Consider the following 19533-nt stretch of genomic DNA (forward strand, 5'->3'; position numbering starts at 1 on the left):
GGGTAAAATATAATAAAAGGCTCTACTGCCATGAGAGCCTGTAGTTCTGAAACCCTTCTTGCTGAAGTGACTGCCAAAAGAAAAGCTGTTTTCCAAGATACAAATGTTATATCTGCTGTAGTTGCTTATTCAAAAGGAGGCAAGGTGAGTTTTTCCAGCACAAAATTGAGGTCCCATGCAGGAGTTGGTGCTCTTCTGGGAGGCTTTAAATTTTTATCCCCTCTAAGATACTGTTTAAGCAGAGGATGAGAAAAGAGGGGAGGCTCTGTGTTGTAATGAGCCGAGATGGCAGATGGATGGATTTTTATTGAAGAAAAAAATAGGCCTTTGTCAAGCATCTCAGTCAAATATTGTAAAATCTGTGGAATATTGGGCTTTGCTGTGTCTATTCCTTGTGCTTGATTCCAAGCATAGAATCTCTTCCATTTATCAGCATAAGATTTTCTAGTACTAGGCCTTCTGGCTTCCAAAATGACATCCATCACAGATTTACTGAGAGGTGTTGTTTGAATAATTAGTTGATTAGCTATGCTGCAAGATTCAGAGTTTGGAGCTGAGTGTGCAAAATGTGATAGTTCTGCTTAGACAGTAGATGAGGTTTTTGAGGCAAGTACCATGGAGGAAGGTGAGACAAATACCTTAGAAGCGGGTACCAGTGCTGGCGGGGCCAGTCCAGAGCAATTAGTATCATTTTTGGTTTTTCCTGTCTGACTTTCAGTAAGACCTTGGAGAGTAGAGGCAGAGGGGGAAAGGCATAGACTGATAGGTTTTTCCAACTGAAGGATAGAGCATCCACTTTCCATGCTTTTTTATGATGAGTTCTTGTGCAGAATTTATCCAACTGATAATTTTGGGGAGAGGCAAATAGATCTATGTCTGGGCATCCCCATTTCTGTGTTAACATGCTGAAGATTTGCGGATCCAGTTTCCATTTGTGTGGGTCCATAAGATTTCTGCTTAGGTCATCTGCCAGAGTATTTTGCTTTCCTGGCAGGAACTGAGCTTGAAGGTGTATTTGGTAAGTCAAGGCTGTGTTCCACAAAGCCATGGCTAGTCTGCAAACGGGGTAGGAATGTGTACCCCCCCCTGCTTGTTTATGTACCACATAACTGTAGTGTTGTCCGTCTTTATCAGTAGTTGTCCTGGATGAAGTAAGTCCTTGAAGGCTGTCAGAGCATTCTGAACAGCTAGCATCTCTTTCTGGTTGATATGCAGATGCATTTGGTTTGGGCTCCATTTGCCCTGAATGCATCTCCCTGCCAGGTGGGCCCCCCAAGCATAATCTGATGCGTCTGTAGTTAGGCTTTGGGTGGCAGGGGGTAGAGTGAATGACAGTCCCTTGTTTTGCTGACATGTCTCTGCCCACCAAAGGAACTCTTGTAGGCAGGGAATAAGAGGAATCATTGTTTCCAGGCTGTGACAATGTTGACTCCATAAACCTTTTAGGTACCACTGAAGTTTCCTCATATGCAGTCTTGCATATGGAATTAGTAGAATGCAGGATGCCATGAACCCCAAAGCCTGCAGAATTTGTCTTGCAGATAACTGTGTTTTTGTTGCCAGTTGTTTGAAGTATGTTGTCAGTTGCCTTTGTCTGGCATGAGGTAAGCCATCTGGGCAGTTGTATTCAAGCTTGCACCCAGGAATGTAATTATTTGTGAGGGTACCAGTTGTGATTTCTTTTCATTTATGATGTACCCTAGGCATGCTAGAAGCCTTTTTACAAATGCCAGATGTTGAAGAAGAGTGTCCTTGTCCTCTGCTTGAATGAGACAATCATCCAGGTAAGGATAAATGTGAATGCTTCTTTGTCTGCAGAATGCAATTACTGATGCCAGGCACTTTGTAAAGACCCTAGGCACAGTAGATAAGCCAAAGGGCAGTGCAGAGAATTGGTAATGCAAAAAAACCTGCTTTGAAGCAGAGGTATCTTCTGCATGATTCCCTTATTGGGATATGCAGATATGCCTCTTTTAAGTCTAGAGTTACTAACCAAGCATTCCTGCCTAGCATAGGTAGTAGCTGTTGTAAAGTCAGCATTTTGAATTTTGGAATGTCCAGGAACGTGTTCAAAATCGGTAAGTCCAGTATCGGATGCCATGAATTATTTTCTCTGGGTACCATGAAAAGTTTTGAATAAAAACCTTGTCCTTTTTCCTTTTCTGGTACCGTTAGAATAGCCCCCATATCCATGAGGGACCTGACTTGTTTCTGGGCTTCTGCCTTCTGGTTTTGTGGCAGATCCGGCCATCCATTTGGAATTGGTAAAGTATGGAAATTAAATCTGTACCCCTGGGATACTATGTTTAATACCCACTTGTCCTGGGTAATTAACTGCCATTTTTGAGCATGAAGTGCTAGTTTTCCCCCAAAGGGGGCTGCCAAAAGATAAGTGCTTGGTGATGGTAGAGGAAAGTCATTGAGACTGCTTACTGTAGGGTTGTGCTTTGTTTCCTCCAGATTTGGAGGTGGAGGCACCTCCTTGCTTTGACCTGTAAGAACCCTGTGATTGGTATCGGAAGCCTTTTGAGCACCTGGATTTGCCCTGAGTGGCTCTGTTGGACACAGGAAAGGACCAATTTTTAGTAGGCCGGTGCCTACTGAACCTGGGTGGCTGCACTTGCAAGAAATCTTTTAAAGTCTGCATAGATTTAGCTTTGTCTTCTATTTTCTTTAAAACCTCTTCTGCCTTATTGCCAAACAGAGTATCATGCTGCAAAGGGGCATCCAACAATTTAGCTTTAACATGATCAGGCAGATTTTACTTCTTGAGCCAGGCATGCCTTCTAATCACAGATCCAGTAATGGCGGCCCTACAAGAGGCCTCCAAGGAATCAAAACCACATTGCAAAGTATGCTTTCCAACCTGTTCTAATGAATGCAATAATTCCTGTAACTCTTTATTTTCCACACAATCAGAAATCAACATAATTTTCTTTTTCAGTAAGCCCATAACATGCTGTTGATAGATAAGCATATGAAACTGGCAGTTTAAAGCCCTGATTGCCAAGGCTGCAGATGTATAAACCTTCTTAACCTATCTATCCAGCGCCCTGGAATCTCTATCAGAAGGGGTAGGATTTTTGGCTGTAGAGGCCTTTACACCTTTGGGACCCTGAGAAATAGTTTCAGGGTCAGCAGCAGGATTTTTGAAAATACATTTGTGGGAATCAGGAACCCTGTAATATCTGTCTGGATTACTAAGAGCCAGAGGCAGGGAATCAGGAGCCATGCTTGAGTCCGAGAACACATCATCAACAATGTCTAATACAGGAGGTATTGCCAAAGGCCTATGCTGAAGAAAAAGAAGGAAATCCCTAAGCCTCTTTTTTGATTCAGAGAAGTCCTGACTCTCCCAGTGAAAATGTTCCCTTAAAGTATGCAAGGTCTCTCCAAAAGAGTAATCCTCAGGAGGAGATGCAGATGGGATGGATTCCTCTGCATCAGAATCCTCATAGGGTGGAATAGAAAATTCCTGATCAGAAGAGGAAACAGAAGAAATGGGAACCTGATCTGAAGATTCATAATCAGTGCCTTGCCTAGGCCTCTTAGCAGGGGGGTTGGAAACCCCTGATCAAGGTAATTAAATCCTCAGCCATTTTGATCATCTGCTTTTTAGGCATAGGGGCCTGAGTACGTGGCTCATGTGTCAGTTTTTTAGACATAGAAGTTGTTTTTTACCTTGTTTTTGTTGCTGGCATCGGTTTAATATAAAAATGTTGAGGCTTGAAAATACCGTCAGAAGTCGGTGCCTGCTCAGCAGCTCTGGACCTATCAAAGAAAGAGACATCCACGGGTTCAATACTCTGAGAATCTTGCAGCATATCGGACTCCGAATGGGTCTCGGTAGAGGCCTACGACTCAAAAGTAGCGGGTATCAGGGGCTGCGAAGGCGCCTCACTTGAGTACCGCGAACCAGCGACTGGCTTAAGACAAGCTTCGTCATCAGTTTTGACCTCAATGGTCTGTCTATGTCTTTTTCTTTGTGTTTTTTATGAACTCCGGTAGTCTGATTGCTAACCGACAACATTTCAGGATAACTAAATCTTGCACCAAAATATTTTGAAGTAAAAATATTCCGACGCTTAATAGTGCGTTGGTTAAATCTAGCACAAAACCGACAGCAAGGCACGTTGTGATCTGGGCCTAGGCAAGGAATACCGTACAAATCAAAATCCTTATGAGGTATTTGCTTTCCACAAGTAATGCAATTATTAACTTTTACTGACATTGGTAAGGAGCAAGAAAAGGTTTCCCCAACGGAGTACTTAGCTTTAGTTTGAAAACTTCGGTTCTGAAACTTGAAAACGAGAATTTCAGGAGTCAGCTGACTGGCACTTGCGAACTGCTTCTGCTTCGAGCACTGTGCAGCAAGAAAGACTGAATAAAATGGCATCGGCTACATGTTTTATACCCCTGATGACCTGACGTCATGGAAGAGGAGACAGCAACTGACGCAGGACCCAAGACTTTATTATTCAGGCCGACTGAGGGCAACCTGCCAGCAGATTACCCAACATCCTCCATTGCTTCAGGAGGCTTAATGACACACCAGACTCTCAGCTTAATTCAGTAATTTTCTCCTCAGTTATACCGTGCAGTCTTGGCCAGTTAGGGTACAATGAAAAGACACAGGAAATAATCTGTAGAGTAAAACAAAATGTGAAAAAAGGAAACTAAAAAGTAATCTAGGAGGTATGGGGAGGCAACATGTGCTGTATAATGTGGGCACAAGTGGACAGTGGGAGGCTGCTATGGAGCCATTTCCTTAGCATGACATTCACCCAAGGCCAGACCTACCTGTGTGCAGGGGAGTAGTGATAACAGGGGTGCATGTGATCTTCTCCAGATGTTGACCACTATGTGTGATTCTCTTGTTCCCCTTCTGAACCTGTCTGCACAGGTGATGTATTCCTCTTCAGAGATGCCACTCTTACCAACCTAGCAGACCACACATGTAGCATACAGCACACGTACACTCGTACAGGGTTGCATACTGTCAGTGAGTACCAGGGATTATACATATACATATATACCTGAGCGACTAGTTCTGTGCAGTTGATATGGCTTTGAGCAGGTCTGTTTCACTGGGTAGTAGGAGACCCACCAGGACAACTAACCAAAGTTCCCCAAGCTCACATAATCAGCTCCACAAATGTGAGTGTATCATAAAATTGAGATTGTAACAGAATGTTAATGCATTCATGTGTGGGCCAGTGTTTTTTTTTTATACTTTGTACTGTATTCTGTTACTCAGGCTTCATTTATGTACATCATTTGCATTGCAAACAAAAAGTTTACCATTAAAGAACATTTCTTTTGCTAACAATTCACCAGTTTACCTTTCTTCATTTCCATATACATTGTACATTTACTAACAATGTAATAGCTCTGTTTTTTATTAAATATATAAAATAATTAATTTCATATAAAAACATGAAAAACATGGAATGAAAACTTAAGTTTAAACTAAAGCCAATATTGATTCCACAGTGTGACTAAGAAATTTAGGCACCAGAAAGTAGTTGTTATACTTGCAGACACACACACATTATGTTAATAAACCAGAGGTGAGTGTTTATTAAGACTTAACAGCTAGATAAGATTACCTCGCATTAAAGCACGTGTTTCCCAAAACAATCATTTCATTACGAGTATCTAGATATGTGAAGTGACAAGTCACAAGGTGAATTTGATATACAGTAGAAAGTACACTACTTTTTATTCCACCTTCAGTATAACGCACAGTAATACAATTTGAGAAAACAGGGCTCACTTGTTCACACAACTGCTTTAAGGTAAAAGATCCGTAGTGCACTTGTTCAGAGCTGTAGCTAACACAAGACACACTTCAGTTGGTGAAATAATACAGCGAGCTGTCAATCATCCTCCATGTGCAGTGGTTTATAAAATTAGGAGTTCTTGAAGTTATTGACTCTGACTTCTGCCTTTTGGCAGGCATAGCTCTGTGAACAGTGCTGAATTTCTCTTTATAGCCAATCTTCAGAACAAGCATACTTGAAAATTGTAGCATATACCTGTGAAAATGGCCTACCTTTTTTCCCGTAAGCATGTAATGCAGTTTCTGTAACAAAGGTCTGCAGGTTTTAGTCTTTTTTTAATTTTTCAGTGATGTAACATTTTGACCTTATGTGCTGTCTTAAATTTTGTTTGTCCACAAATTTGTATGCAAAGCATTCTGTCAGACCACTTTTAAAGTTTCATATAATGGCTGAATTGTACCAGCTTTTGCAAGCAGTCTGTTAACTTAGAAATAAATGCTGTTTGAACAAGATGATCACCAAATAACATTGAATGTGATGTGACAGCCAGGGAAGATTGAGGGAATTACTAAAACAAAACAAAAAAATGGCTATGGGGCATTTGTGCATACATGCTTATGACAGCTAGGTCAAATATCCTTCCATGGTGCACTTCTAAGCTTTTTCTTTCTTCCATGTTCTAGTTACTGACACTTCCTTTTACCCTCCTGTTGTGTGATAGCTCTGCGGGTTATCTGGCTTGAGCAATGTCAAAGAAACACAAGTTCATATCATCATAACAATACCTATCTCCCTCCACCTGTGGTTGCCATCACTTTTAAAATATTCAGACATTTTGCATATTCATATCTCTGTTCTTGGGATTAACTCATTACTTTATCTTCTTTTTGCTGATTCCAAATAACTAATCATTGGGTCTGAAGGCTAAAAGACGACCATTTTGCATAAATCTTACTTGAATAACTATTGCCAAAGGGAAACAATAAATATACTGTTATTTTTAGTCGGAGTGCATTTTCTTGCAATATCATCATGCATCACAAGAAGTCATACTTAATGTAGCACATCGAGCATCATAATTGCACTCTGAAATTGGGACAAAGATAAACTTGTTAAGTATTTCTCCTAGGATGAGACCGTATTTTAACAGAACATGGGGGGCTTAACAAAAAGTCTTTTAAGGACGCCTAAGCACCAGCACTATACTAGTATAGGCCATTAACCAAATTTACTGCTGAAACATTGTCTCCAGAACATGATTTTCAGGAGCACAGGCACAGCCACTTATCGGGTAAAAGTAAAATATCGTCGCTAGAGTGGATTTTTCTTTCCTCTGCGCTGATTGCCTGCATTTGAATCTATTTATTTGCACTTAATAAATAACACAGGTCATATTTCAAAGAATTCAAGCTACTGATGAAATTAAAGATGGAAAACATTAGCAGTCACATGATCTTCCTTCCACTGTACCTCTCTAAGTCTCATGTGCACAGGCAAACAGACATGCACATGTACACACACACACACACACACACACACACACACACACACACACACGCACTCACACATACACACACGCACACACACACACACACACACACACATACACGCACACACACACAATGCATGCACACAAAAGATGTAATTAAATTATTTTTTCTTTGCTCCTCACAGATGCATATAAAGACGTGACAGCAGGTATTAATTTTAGCTTTGTGCGTCTTTATGTCTTTCCTAATAGCTTCTGAACTCATGCTGAATCCTAACAGCCTATCAAATTTAGCATCCATTTCTGTAGCCTCATCCTATGCTTAAATATGGGGAATACACACTATCGATTTGTATGCTGCTTTTGTAGTTAAGCATTTGATTAACTGCTGCTCTCTTGTGATTCTACCATGACCCTACAATGTACCTCATCACAGTGTGGCATGGTGTGATTTTAATATGATAGTCACTGCAACATTCTGACACAGTGGCACAAGCTGAGTCACATGTTGCTTAATATGATTTGATGACAACACGACAATGAATTTACTAAATCAGGGAAATAGCACTTGTGTGTAACAAGGTCACGGCTGATATAAAGAAGAGTACAGGGGATTTTTCACAAAAGGAAATTTAATTTTTCAGTGAATTCTGTCCTTTTCAAGAATCATGCAGATTGAAGCAGCTCTCAGCAGATTTAGATTCAATCACTTGATCATATCTTATTTGATGAATCCATAACTTAAGCTTCACATTTTTTTTTTTTTGGTGAAAAAGTAGCATGAAAACCTTTTTTATTCATGTAAGCACAAATCTTGGCTGAATGCAACTTCCTTTTCCTTTCCCTTTTTATGCAGGTCTAACCTTTCTTTCATGTTTCGTGTCATGAGTGGAATAATGATTTTGTTTTTTGCAACTTATGACATCTCAATATCTTTTGCAAAAGAAATGATGAGTACATGAAAAGGTGCGTTAAGGTGGACACAGGCTTCTGTTCTACGCATATGAGACCTGTAACCACAGACCCAGACACGTGAAAAGTAAATGCATATACTTTGCAATTATTTCCTTACCAAATGTATTTGTTGTCATTTATTACAATTTTGAATGAATTGCTACTCCATGCAAATTTTTAGATGCCACATGTAAGGTTACTGGCAAGGCAAAATGCTGCATTGATGCATTGGTATTTGCATTTATTAATGGATACATTTAAATGTTTATAGTCCATTGATTTTTTTTTTTATTTCCACATTTTATTTAGTAGTAGTTGTGACTTCCTCTTAAACATATGTTGTTATCTATGTCAGTGGCATTACAAAGAGTACATTGTACTGCAAGCTATCAATCCAAGTTCGCATGCTGCTTTTCAGACTGTTTTAGCAGTCATTAATGGTATCAGAGTAGAGAGGAATGCGCTCTGTCATACTATGAAAAAATGGAGTTATGGCTTCTTCTCATTACATTCGGATTTGTGTCTCTGCTAGTACATGACTGGCTGATCTACATCAGGGTAAAATGATTTACTTGCAGTAGATCTACCAAATGTGTCAGTCAGAGGAAACAGTGGTTCATTTAGGCCAGTCTTAAAAGAACTGTTTGTATAGTAGCAAGCAACCTTGACAACTTACACAGTCAAATGAAGTACAGAGACAGGCTATTATCAAGTCCTTATTTCTATATAAATACACAGCATAACATGAAGAGTATAATTCACTATGGAATTGCTGACTACTGGCATTATTTCACTGGTACAGAAGATTCAATAACATAACAAAATACTTATGAATTATTCATACTTCAGATACTCACCATCATTCTTGTATTACTGTCACAGTTATATCTGTGTCATTTAATAACATCCTTTCCAAATGTTTTTCCTTATGTTTGTGTTCCAGATGGAATCAGCTTGACCTTGCTATAGTGCTGCTATCAATAATGGGAATTACACTTGAAGAAATTGAAATTAATGCCTCACTTCCTATCAATCCGACCATCATTCGTATCATGCGAGTGCTGAGAATTGCAAGAGGTAACTGTCACATACTGCTTTTGTTTGATGTTTTATTTAAACATTTTCTTGTGTTGAGAACAGTACACCATTACAGACTGCCAGTCCCAGCTGTTTCACTGTCATAAAATTTCCCAGGAAATTTCTTTATGGTTTACCATTTGAACTGTGAAGATACAATGCATTATTTACATTTCTGGCACTTCATTTTTATATAGCAGGGTTCCATGTGGACTGCTATATTTCTCATTTCTTCTTTCATTTTCATCTAAGATAGTGCAATACCATTGTTTATGGCACTATCCAAAAGTATTGTACTCCCTGTCCCTGTATAAACTATACATCTGGTGATGTCATAGTGATTATGACAAGGATGAGGTCATCATGTGCAATGATTATGCTGTAAAAAGCTATGTGTGGCATATTTAATTTAATAAGCTTGTCAAAAGAGCTATGGCAGGAAGACTAATCAGAACCTGTACTTGCAGCTTAACATCTCTTCAATGAGAGCATCATGTACAAAGGCCCACGTCTGGTCAGTGAGAGCGTCCTGTACAAGGACACATGTCTGGTCAGCGAGAGTGTCATGTACAAAAACCCATGCCTGGTCATTAAGAGCGTCCTGTACAAGGACACATATCTGGTCAGTGAGAGTGTCATGCACAAAGACCCATGCCTGCTCAGTAAAAATGCCATGTACAAAAACTTATGCCTGGTCAGTGACAGGGTCATATACAGAGACTTATGTCTGGTCAGTAAGAGTGTCATAACAAAGGCCCATGCCTGGTCAGTGTAATGTAATATATAAAAACATATGCTTGGTCAGTGAGAGCATCATGCACAAAGACATGACATGGTGAGTCTTGCACAAACACATGTTCCTTGACAATTGGAGTGTCATAACAAAGACCCATGCCTGATCAGTAGAAGTGTTATGTACAAACACACATGCTTCAGATGTGTCTTATACAAAGACCAATGCCTGATCAGTGACAGTGTGTTGTATAAGACCCATGCTTGGTCAATGACGGTGTTGTGTGCAAACACCCATGACTGATCATTGACAGTATCATATACAAAGACCCATGCCTAATCAGTGATAGTGTTATATCCAAAGATCCATGCCTGATCAATGGAAGTGTCATGTACAAAGACATATGCCTGGTCAGTGACATTGCCATATATAAAGACTTATGCCTACTCAGCAACAATGCTATGTGCAAAGACCCATGCCTAGTTAATGATAGTGTCATGTAAAAAGACCCATGAGTGGTCACTGAGAGTGTCATGTACAATGACCCATGCCAGGTTGTCGAGAGTGTATAACCATGCCTGGTCAATTAAAGTTTCATGTATAAAGATCTCTGCCTGGTCAGTGAAAGTGTCATGCAGAAAGACCTATGCTTGGTTAGCGAGAGTGCCATGTATGAAGATCCAAGCCTGGTTAGTGATCGTGCCATGAATAAGGACATGAGCTGCATCTGAATTAGCATGAATGTGGAAAAGCTTTCTGCCTATACATCATATCTTCCTATGTTAAAGTCATAAATAAATAACATTAAGAATTTACCTTATATGCCTTCAATCAGGAACAACACTTCAGGATGTGCAAACAAAGTTTTATTTACAGCGCTGGGAGACAATCTTCATAGCAGTTAGTGAATCAGTCTCACTTGACAGAGAAAATCAGTATTTTTATACATCTTTTTTATCAAACTTATCATGCAGTTTTCTTACATTATAATGACTCTATCAAATGGAAAACCTTGCAAATGCCCTCATCTCGTGATTTTTACCTCAGACTTCACGTGAACACCTTCCTATACATGACCCGCCCGCTTTCAAGGGGTCTTGTTTTCTGACCTTGGATGTTTCAAATGTTCCCTAGCAACAATGCACTCCTAGCCTGGAGGAGTCAGGCTAACAAATTCCTTTTATAGTAGCTAACATGCCTCGACTTTATACAACACTTACATTTTCCTTGTTACATATTAAAAGAATGCAGTTGAGACACAGCAGTAACTCTAGATTATGAAGTTGAATTTTTCCAAAGCTCTGCATAGAAATTATATTTGCTTTTTAACAGTCATATTATAGCATCATTAATGAAATTGAAATTAATATATATTTTAATAAGCTGATCTTGTCCCATAACACCTACTAAAGATAGACATTAACCAAAGCAACTATCCATCTTTCCATCCTTTACAGAGTGGAAGGGACACTTAGCAGTTCAGTCCAAACACTGATTTTTGTTTTCTCAGGAAAGAAGTGTTCCCAGGCCCCACGTGCAGTTGGCTATATATCCTAAATAATGATTGTCATTATAGTCTGGTGCAAGGTTGGTTGTCTTTAATCAGCCAAAGGTAGTTTTGACAAATGTAAAAAGGCTGAAGTTCATTCACAGAAACTATTTTCATCTGCAGTGTAGTTTGCCTCATTCTCCACTGCTGTTTAACCTTAGACTTGGTCTATATAAGTGTAGGAGTGCCCCCCCCCCCATGTAAATGGTACAGGGAGGTTGCCCCTTCAAAAAATGTTCCTCAGATGTTTGCCAAAGGTAGTTTTGTCAAAAATGATTCAAATATTATATGCTCACTGCAGTTGCCATCAGCAAGTTGCCATGAATCCTCCAAGGTCACTGCACTTGTAGGTAATGTCATCCTCCCTTAACAGTGTCCCCATTTGACAACTTATCAGTTCTATTCTAATTCAAAAATGTTGTATTGCATAATGACACAGGCACCTACATGAGACTGCCTATTGTAACCCAGTATAATTAACTCTGTGGGCTTCTGCAAATTGTAGGAAAATAGGCACCTACCTTCCTTAGCAATTATCCCATTTGACAAATTTTTCATTTAAGTCTATATCCGGAATCAACAGCCCAATGTAGCTTTCAGAAAATGAGCAGAAGCAGTGTGACAATATAAAGTGATGCTTGCCCCTTCCAAAAACAGTGTGTTTTGCACTCATTCTGGCCAATCTAAAGCCCCTAGAAACAACAGACCCATAAGTCCCACTAGTCTCATGTGCAGAGCTCATTGTAAGTGGATTCACCTATAGTGGGTCAGAAGATATAGCAAATGTACTGGCAGACAAATTCAGCTCGAACTTTATCCCTCTCTCCTCCTCAACCTCCCTTCAGGAAATATCATAAAATATAATTGCCCCTACTATCACTGGGAATGGGTCCTCAATGCTCTCTTTAAGGCAAAGAACACTGTGATGAGCCCAGACAGTATCCCATGGTGCCTTCTAGGCGATGTGAAACATGGCCTGTCAGGCCCTCTGGAATTGCTATTTAACCTCAGCCTTCAGAGAGGCTTGTGCCTCACAAAGGGAGAACAGCAACAGTCATCCAGCTGCACAGACAATCTACAACCCTTGGAAACTACAGACTCATAAGTTTCACTTGTCTGATATGCAAAGCCATGGAAATAATTATCATCGAGATTATTAATAATAACATAGGAAACCTCCCAACACTGGACCTGACTTAGTTTGCTTTTGTCAAGGGCAAGTCATGCCTACTCAACCTAGTGGTCTTCTTTAAGAAGGTCAGAAAAGCAATAAATGAAGCCAGAATAGTTCACAGTGCCTACTTTGATGCGTCCAAGGCATTTGACACAGTACCTCACTTGGGCATTGTTGATAAACTCAATAGGTTAAGCATAATCTTTTATGTCACCTAGTGGATAGCCAGCTAGCTCACAGACAGAACCTAGGAATTTTGAATTGGGGAGACTACTTCTACAAAGAGGCCAGTCATAAGTGGAGTCCCTCAAGGATTCATCTTGGGACTTCTCTTTTCTGGCATTTACTTCTCTGAAGTCAAGGCCAATGTCAAGAGCATCTGGCTGACCAAATCTACAGACTATTGCAAATTTGGAGCAGTCATAGAATCCCCCATTGACACTAATATTCTCAATGAAGGGTTGACACAGACAAATAACTCGTGTCAGAGCTATGGACTAAAACTAAATGCCAAGAAGTATATAATAGTATCATTTGGGAAGTCATCTACCCTTGGTAACTATCATATTAACAACACACCCATAAGAGTCGACCCAGTAGTCAATGACTTGGGGGGACACATAAACAGTAATCCAGCCTTTGACCATCACATGTCTACAGTACTTATAAACAAAGGTACAGAATCTATGTCCAAGGAGGTTGTTATTCCACTATATTCAGCATCCATCAGAGCTATCACTGAGTACAGTGTTCCCTTTGATATGTACTTAACCAGGCATGTCCAACAAATGGAACATCCACAGACATTCCTCACTAAAGGAACACGTGGCATGAATAACATGTCCTGTGCAGACCACCTCAAAGCCTTTTCCCCAGTATTTTGTCTCCTACAGGCTGCTGAGGGGAGAGCTATGCCTGGCATTGCCAGAACACACCCTGATGGACCTCCTGCATATCTGCAAAACAAATAGCACCAGAATTACCCATTCTAAAGACTTAAACCTTTGCCTGTGATATAAGTAGGACCTGCTTGAGAAACAGGTTTGTATCCCAGAGACTATGCCTTTATGGAACATGTTCCCTATCCATGTAAAGCAGATTTCCTCCCTAACCCAATTCATGTGTAACTTGCACAGCTGGATGGAGACACGAAATTCATCCCTGGTTTGGCACTTATGTCTCTAAAGGACACAGGCAGCCTGTAAATGGTTCTTCTCCCAAGCCCCTGCTTGTAAATGTTTAATCTCCCAAGCCCCTGATTACACTTATCAAGGGTACTTAGAACTTGTCAGATATTTGGAATGAGTGACTATGCTTAAAAGGCTCTCGTGATCATTAGTGTAGTACACACCTATGAACCTATGGACATACCTCCAAGAAGGGAGAAATTCTTGGGCCAAGAATGATCTAGGACACATATTAACCTGTGTTGCTCTTGCATGATCAAGACTACAACAGGGATCTATGCTGTCACCAAATCATTTTACTGTGTGATATTTTCTGCACCGCCTTTGAAGTATAGAAGTATAGAGTGCTGCCCACTCTCGCTGAAGTCCAGTTCAAGCTGTATGAGTTCACTTAATATTAGGAAACTGAATTATCTTTGTGAGTCCTTATCACAGAGCCTGATCGGATTACTGCAGAACAACCATATACAAACAGCAACCTGAATTTAATAATGGGAAGCATGCAGTTCTTTTCTTGGGTTTAATAGTCCCTTCCCATGGCATAGTCTTACATTTCATCTCAAAAACAAGAACCTAACCAGTTGCACTTAAATTACTGGCCTTATTTGTTTATATTGTTAATTGCGGTGAGGCACTGATCTCATTGGACCAATTTCAATCTCAATCTCAGTCCAAAATGTGAACACATATCAAGTGGAAAAATAATAACAAAAATAATTTAAAGAATAAAAGAGCACACTAAAAACAAAGGTATAGTTAGCATACAATAGAAAAAATGATTTGAGAAGATTTTCAACAGAAACCACTATGTACAATATTTCCATCAGTGAGAGCAGGGAGATGTTAGGAGATAGAAGTGAGATGCTATAGTGAAAATGACAGGCAGTATGTGTCAGAGGTTAAGGAGACTAGGTCATGTGACCTGAAACAGAACACTTACAAGCAGCATTTGCTGTGAAACAATTCTGAATGCATGTATACAACATTTTGCTTTCATCTTATCAGTAATTCCAGAAAGCAGATGAATACCTCAGTTTGAACTAAAATGGTGATAAATCATGATTTGAAAGTAAAATGATATTGTCACCTGTAAGACAACCTGCTAGATACAAGGTCTTGAGTAATCTGAAATACTGTCTTTCCTCCTAAAATCCAATATAAATAAACTTTCTATGTGAATGTTTATGCTGTTGGATATGGAGAACAATGCCTTGGTATTGACAACTTATTTGAAATTGAACTTGTTTATGAGGAGTATTAATACTTGTATTTGTCAAGCAGAATATGCGGTTAGGAAAAAAAGGATTTGTGGTTTGTAACAGCTTTCAAATCAGAAATATCCTGAAACTGTTGATGTGAAACAGGATCACTTTGATTATTTGCAAAAGTAAGAAGAATATAACCATCAGCCCATATTACTAGTCATACAAACACAGAGAGATATGGTATGTACAGAATGTTTAAATATATACACAGACTAGGGCACACTGCATTGCCCATACCCATCATATGTCCAAAAGTGGATACAACATTTAAGAAATGTCTTCTCAGGCAGCATTTGATTTTTTTTTTTTGTTTTGTCAAAGAACTAGAAAAATACCAGCAGAGGCTCGATATTTCATCACGCAACACTGGAAATGTGTTGCAGCCGCATGTCTTTCGTTAATAACATACGCCTGTCAATAATTGGTAATGGGGTTCCCCTTTAACTATGATAAATATGCTATTGGAAGTTACCCATAAAAAGTATCTCAGATGCTTTCTTGAGTCTTTACTTTTTTTACTGATGTTTTATGATTGAAGTGAACTTTGGGCTAATGGGCAGGTCATCATCCAGCCTGGCACCACTTCTTATTATGCGTGTATGTACACACGCACATTTGTGTTTGTATGTGTTGCTGCATTCAAAAGATACAAGAAGTATGGTGACTGTCTCAAAAAGACATGCAAAATCAGGGTTTCAATTTCTGAGAAATGCAGCAGTGACGAATTGCTGAGCTGCTTGTTTGCCATTGCACCTAGGTTTTCATCACAGAAGCATGCCTTCTGACAGCACACTGAGACATCTTGGCTAACCGTATGTGCCACTCTCCCATCTCTTAAAATAAATTCTACATCATTCTTAATAAGCTACTTAACTGTTTTCAGTTGCAAAATACTTCATTCATTCTTGTTCTATACATTTATAAAGTCCCACACCATCTTCTTAGCTGGGCAGTTTTCCAAGTAAGATCAGGTATGTATCTACCACTCTTAACAGAAAAAGTTCTTATTCACAGTTCTCACCTTTTATAATGTGTGTTTGTTTTTGAATGTATTTTTATGCATAGAATGGTACAGCCTTGGACTCTGTTCATTATTTTGATATGTTTAAACTGTCAGTGATATATCACTCGACCCAGATCTGTCTATAATATTTAATTTGTCATATATATCTATATATATATATATATATATATATATATATATATATATATATATATATATATATATATATATATATATATATATATATATATATATATATATGTGTGTGTGTGTGTGTGTATATATATATTACACACACAGACACACACATGTGTCTGTGTGTGTGTGTGTGTGTGTGTGTGTGTGTGTGTGTGTGTGTGTGTGTGTGTGTGTGTGTGTGTGTGGTTTTCAAAGCAGCAAACCCTTACATAATTGAATTCCCTTCCATTGAAATGGAATTATGCCTCATCCTTGTATAGATGGGGTTTCCAAAATTACATGCACTGCTCCACATGAACGTGGTATAAAGAATGATAACAATTTGATTTTCTGGGAGAGATTTCACATTTAATCCAAGTCAAAATCACCAACTTTGCTTTAATGCTTATTCATGTGGATTGTATGTCTGTAGATCATTTGATAAGCCTATTTATACTTTTATTGTAAACATATCTTTGTGAACTCATATCCTGGGCATTCTCTTCCAGATGCTTTATTCCTGTCTCTATATTCCATTAGCTCTACCATATTCATTAATGTTTGCCAAATTTCACAAGTTCTTTTCATCTTGTCCATATCCATTGCAGATCAGCCTTGTTATGTATCTTTGTCTTTCCTTTACGGGTATTCAGAAATGTAAAGTTTATTATCAAATGTAGTGTCGAATAACCAGTGGTTTCCTCAGCATGCTTCACTCAACAGATTGTATTCCGTACAGTGATGCTTTCAAAAGAGTAGCTGAATAATTAAACTATATACTGCACAACTTTAAGATCAGTGGTTTGATCTTCATTTCTGGTCAGTATCTCTCTGGAGTTTTGTATCTCCATGGCTTTTCTGTAAGCAGCGCAATTATCTGTTAACCTCCCAAAAGCAATTAATTAACATGTTTTACACTCTAATCTGTCCTTTTATATAAGTATTTACATCTGCCCTTGTGGCATGCAGCATGATTGAAAGGGGTCCAAGAAAGATCAGGTCACCTACCTGATTAAATAACAAACAAACAAAAAATGATTAAATCAGTAAATAAATATTGCCTGAGCTAACGTTATTTCTTTTGCTCACATTCAGCCTTATTTATTTATTTTATTTATTTACATTTGATTACCGGGAAATTCCAACTGGACATAGGTCCTTTTTCAGCGGATGCCCGGGGAGAAAAGCTCCACATCATGTACATGATAAATAGAGATACAAAGTTGCAGCAATAGTAAAATCTGCTTAGACTACAAACCTGACTGTTACATACTTAGACATGACAGCCAACCTACATAGACTTTTTTAAAGGACCTTGCTTGTTTTATTTTTTTTATTCTTATTCTTTTATTGCTGAGAAAATAATTGTGAATGGAGATCATCTGACTTGTATTTGAATTATAAAGTAAGTGTGCACATCTGCCTAAGGCGTCACATGAAAATAGATTAACTGTTCTGCAGCCAGTTTTCTAAACTGTGCTGTCTCTGCCAAAAATCAGCTGAAGAAGAGTATACTATGATATAATTCAAATATCACCATTGTCCTTCACTGTTCCTTGGTGCAGATAAGAGCATATTTTTCTTACAAAAGTACATTTTATGTTTGTTAAAAACGTTTTTTTAACCTTTTCTGACTGAATGCTTCAGTTGACATTTGTGGAAATAATTATATTTCTGGCATTGCTTTGGATGAAAAAGAGAGGAAAATGTTTTGATCAAGAAAATCCTCACCAAATGAAATAATGTATAACCATGCTTTTCCTTATAGTGCTGAAATTACTTAAAATGGCAACTGGAATGAGAGCTTTGCTGGATACCGTTGTGCAAGCATTACCACAGGTAAGTGATTAATGAATGAATAGCTAGTAATTGTTTATAATGTTCATATCCTTAACATGTGTTTTGATGACCCATGGTTAACTCATCAAGGCATATCAGCAAGGGCTAACAACTGAAGCAGGTCTGAAACAGGCAGGAAAATTTTCATTAGTTTTGTCGGCCAATATTACTTCAAGCATTACGCCTCTCAGCACAGATGTGATTTTTCTGTTTCTGTAATTGACTCTCTGCTCTGTTAATCACAGTATCTGAACACAAAGAGATGACTCCACAGCAATCAAACCTGAAGGCAGAATGTTAATGAACCTATCAATCCATTACTACCAATTTTTTCTATTCTCACCGGTCCCATGGAAGCATCTAAAGCCAAATGGGATAATCAAAAAACAATAAATCATCTGATTATTGTGTGTGATTTCATTTAGCAAATTAAAATACATAAAACAAATCTGGTGTTTGACAGCTGCTGGGTTTCCTGATATATCATGCTAATATCTGAAAGGGAAATACAGTGACCTGCTGGAAAATGTGGTTAAATAGCAGAAACATAAACTGTAAGTAAAACACTATTTGAAAGTGTGAGTACAAGACAGTCTTTCAGGGGTAGTTATTGAAAAAAGAAAATAAAGTTGTGGCTATTCATCAGGAGGTGCTGCTTTATCCATTCAATACTGTCGGTCGCATCCAACTCCTGTAACAATCAAACAAATAGCTGATGCCATTCACAGAAATTTATAACCAAGTAAGGAATGGAAATATATTACCAGGCCTTTTTCTGTATCACACAAACACTGTCCAGAGTCTATATCAGAAGCTTTAAAGCTTAAAAGAGCGAATGCTCTTTTATCAAGCTGTAAACATCGAAACCACTAAATAGTGAAGACATGGAACAGAGATTTCTTTTTCCCAGGAAAAAAAAAATCACTGGGCCGTTTTTGGGACTTTGCCATTTCCTCCACTGTGGTGCAATCTTGGAGTTGATATATTTAAGTAGGTGGGTGTGGGGGCGAAGCCCTCCAGTTTATTTTGTGTTTGCATTTTTTTTTTTTTTTTGTGGAGCAGCGATTTTTTTTTTCCCTGGGAAAAAATCCCTGTTCCATGTCTTCGCTATTTAGTGGTTTCAATGTTTGCAGCTCGATAAAAGAGCATTTGCTCTTGTAGGCTTTCAAGCTTATAATATTGACCCCACTGTCCACACACCTATGTATAATTCAAACCCACCTATCCACCTACTACATGTCTTTGGGATGTGTATGTGTGTGTGTTGGGGGAAATGGAGCACCTACAGAAGAATTTGAACACA

The 19533-nt window shown here is 38.7% G+C and overlaps 1 protein-coding gene across 2 annotated transcripts in view; it reads left to right on the top strand.

Moving 5' to 3' along the window:
* The window catches only part of CACNA1H (calcium voltage-gated channel subunit alpha1 H), a 2347924-nt gene that overhangs the window by 2163640 nt on the left and 164751 nt on the right, over positions 1–19533 (top strand). For both annotated transcript variants that reach the window (XM_044089567.1, XM_044089568.1), the window contains exons 26-27: positions 9170–9303; positions 18160–18230. In XM_044089567.1, the coding sequence (XP_043945502.1) occupies positions 9170–9303; positions 18160–18230 (205 nt within the window). The remainder of the gene's footprint in view (positions 1–9169; positions 9304–18159; positions 18231–19533) is intronic.

This window comes from Protopterus annectens, chromosome 12.part0, assembly GCF_019279795.1.
Source record: "Protopterus annectens isolate FY-2018-M chromosome 12.part0, PAN1.0, whole genome shotgun sequence".
Classification (NCBI taxonomy): Eukaryota; Metazoa; Chordata; order Ceratodontiformes; family Protopteridae; genus Protopterus; species Protopterus annectens.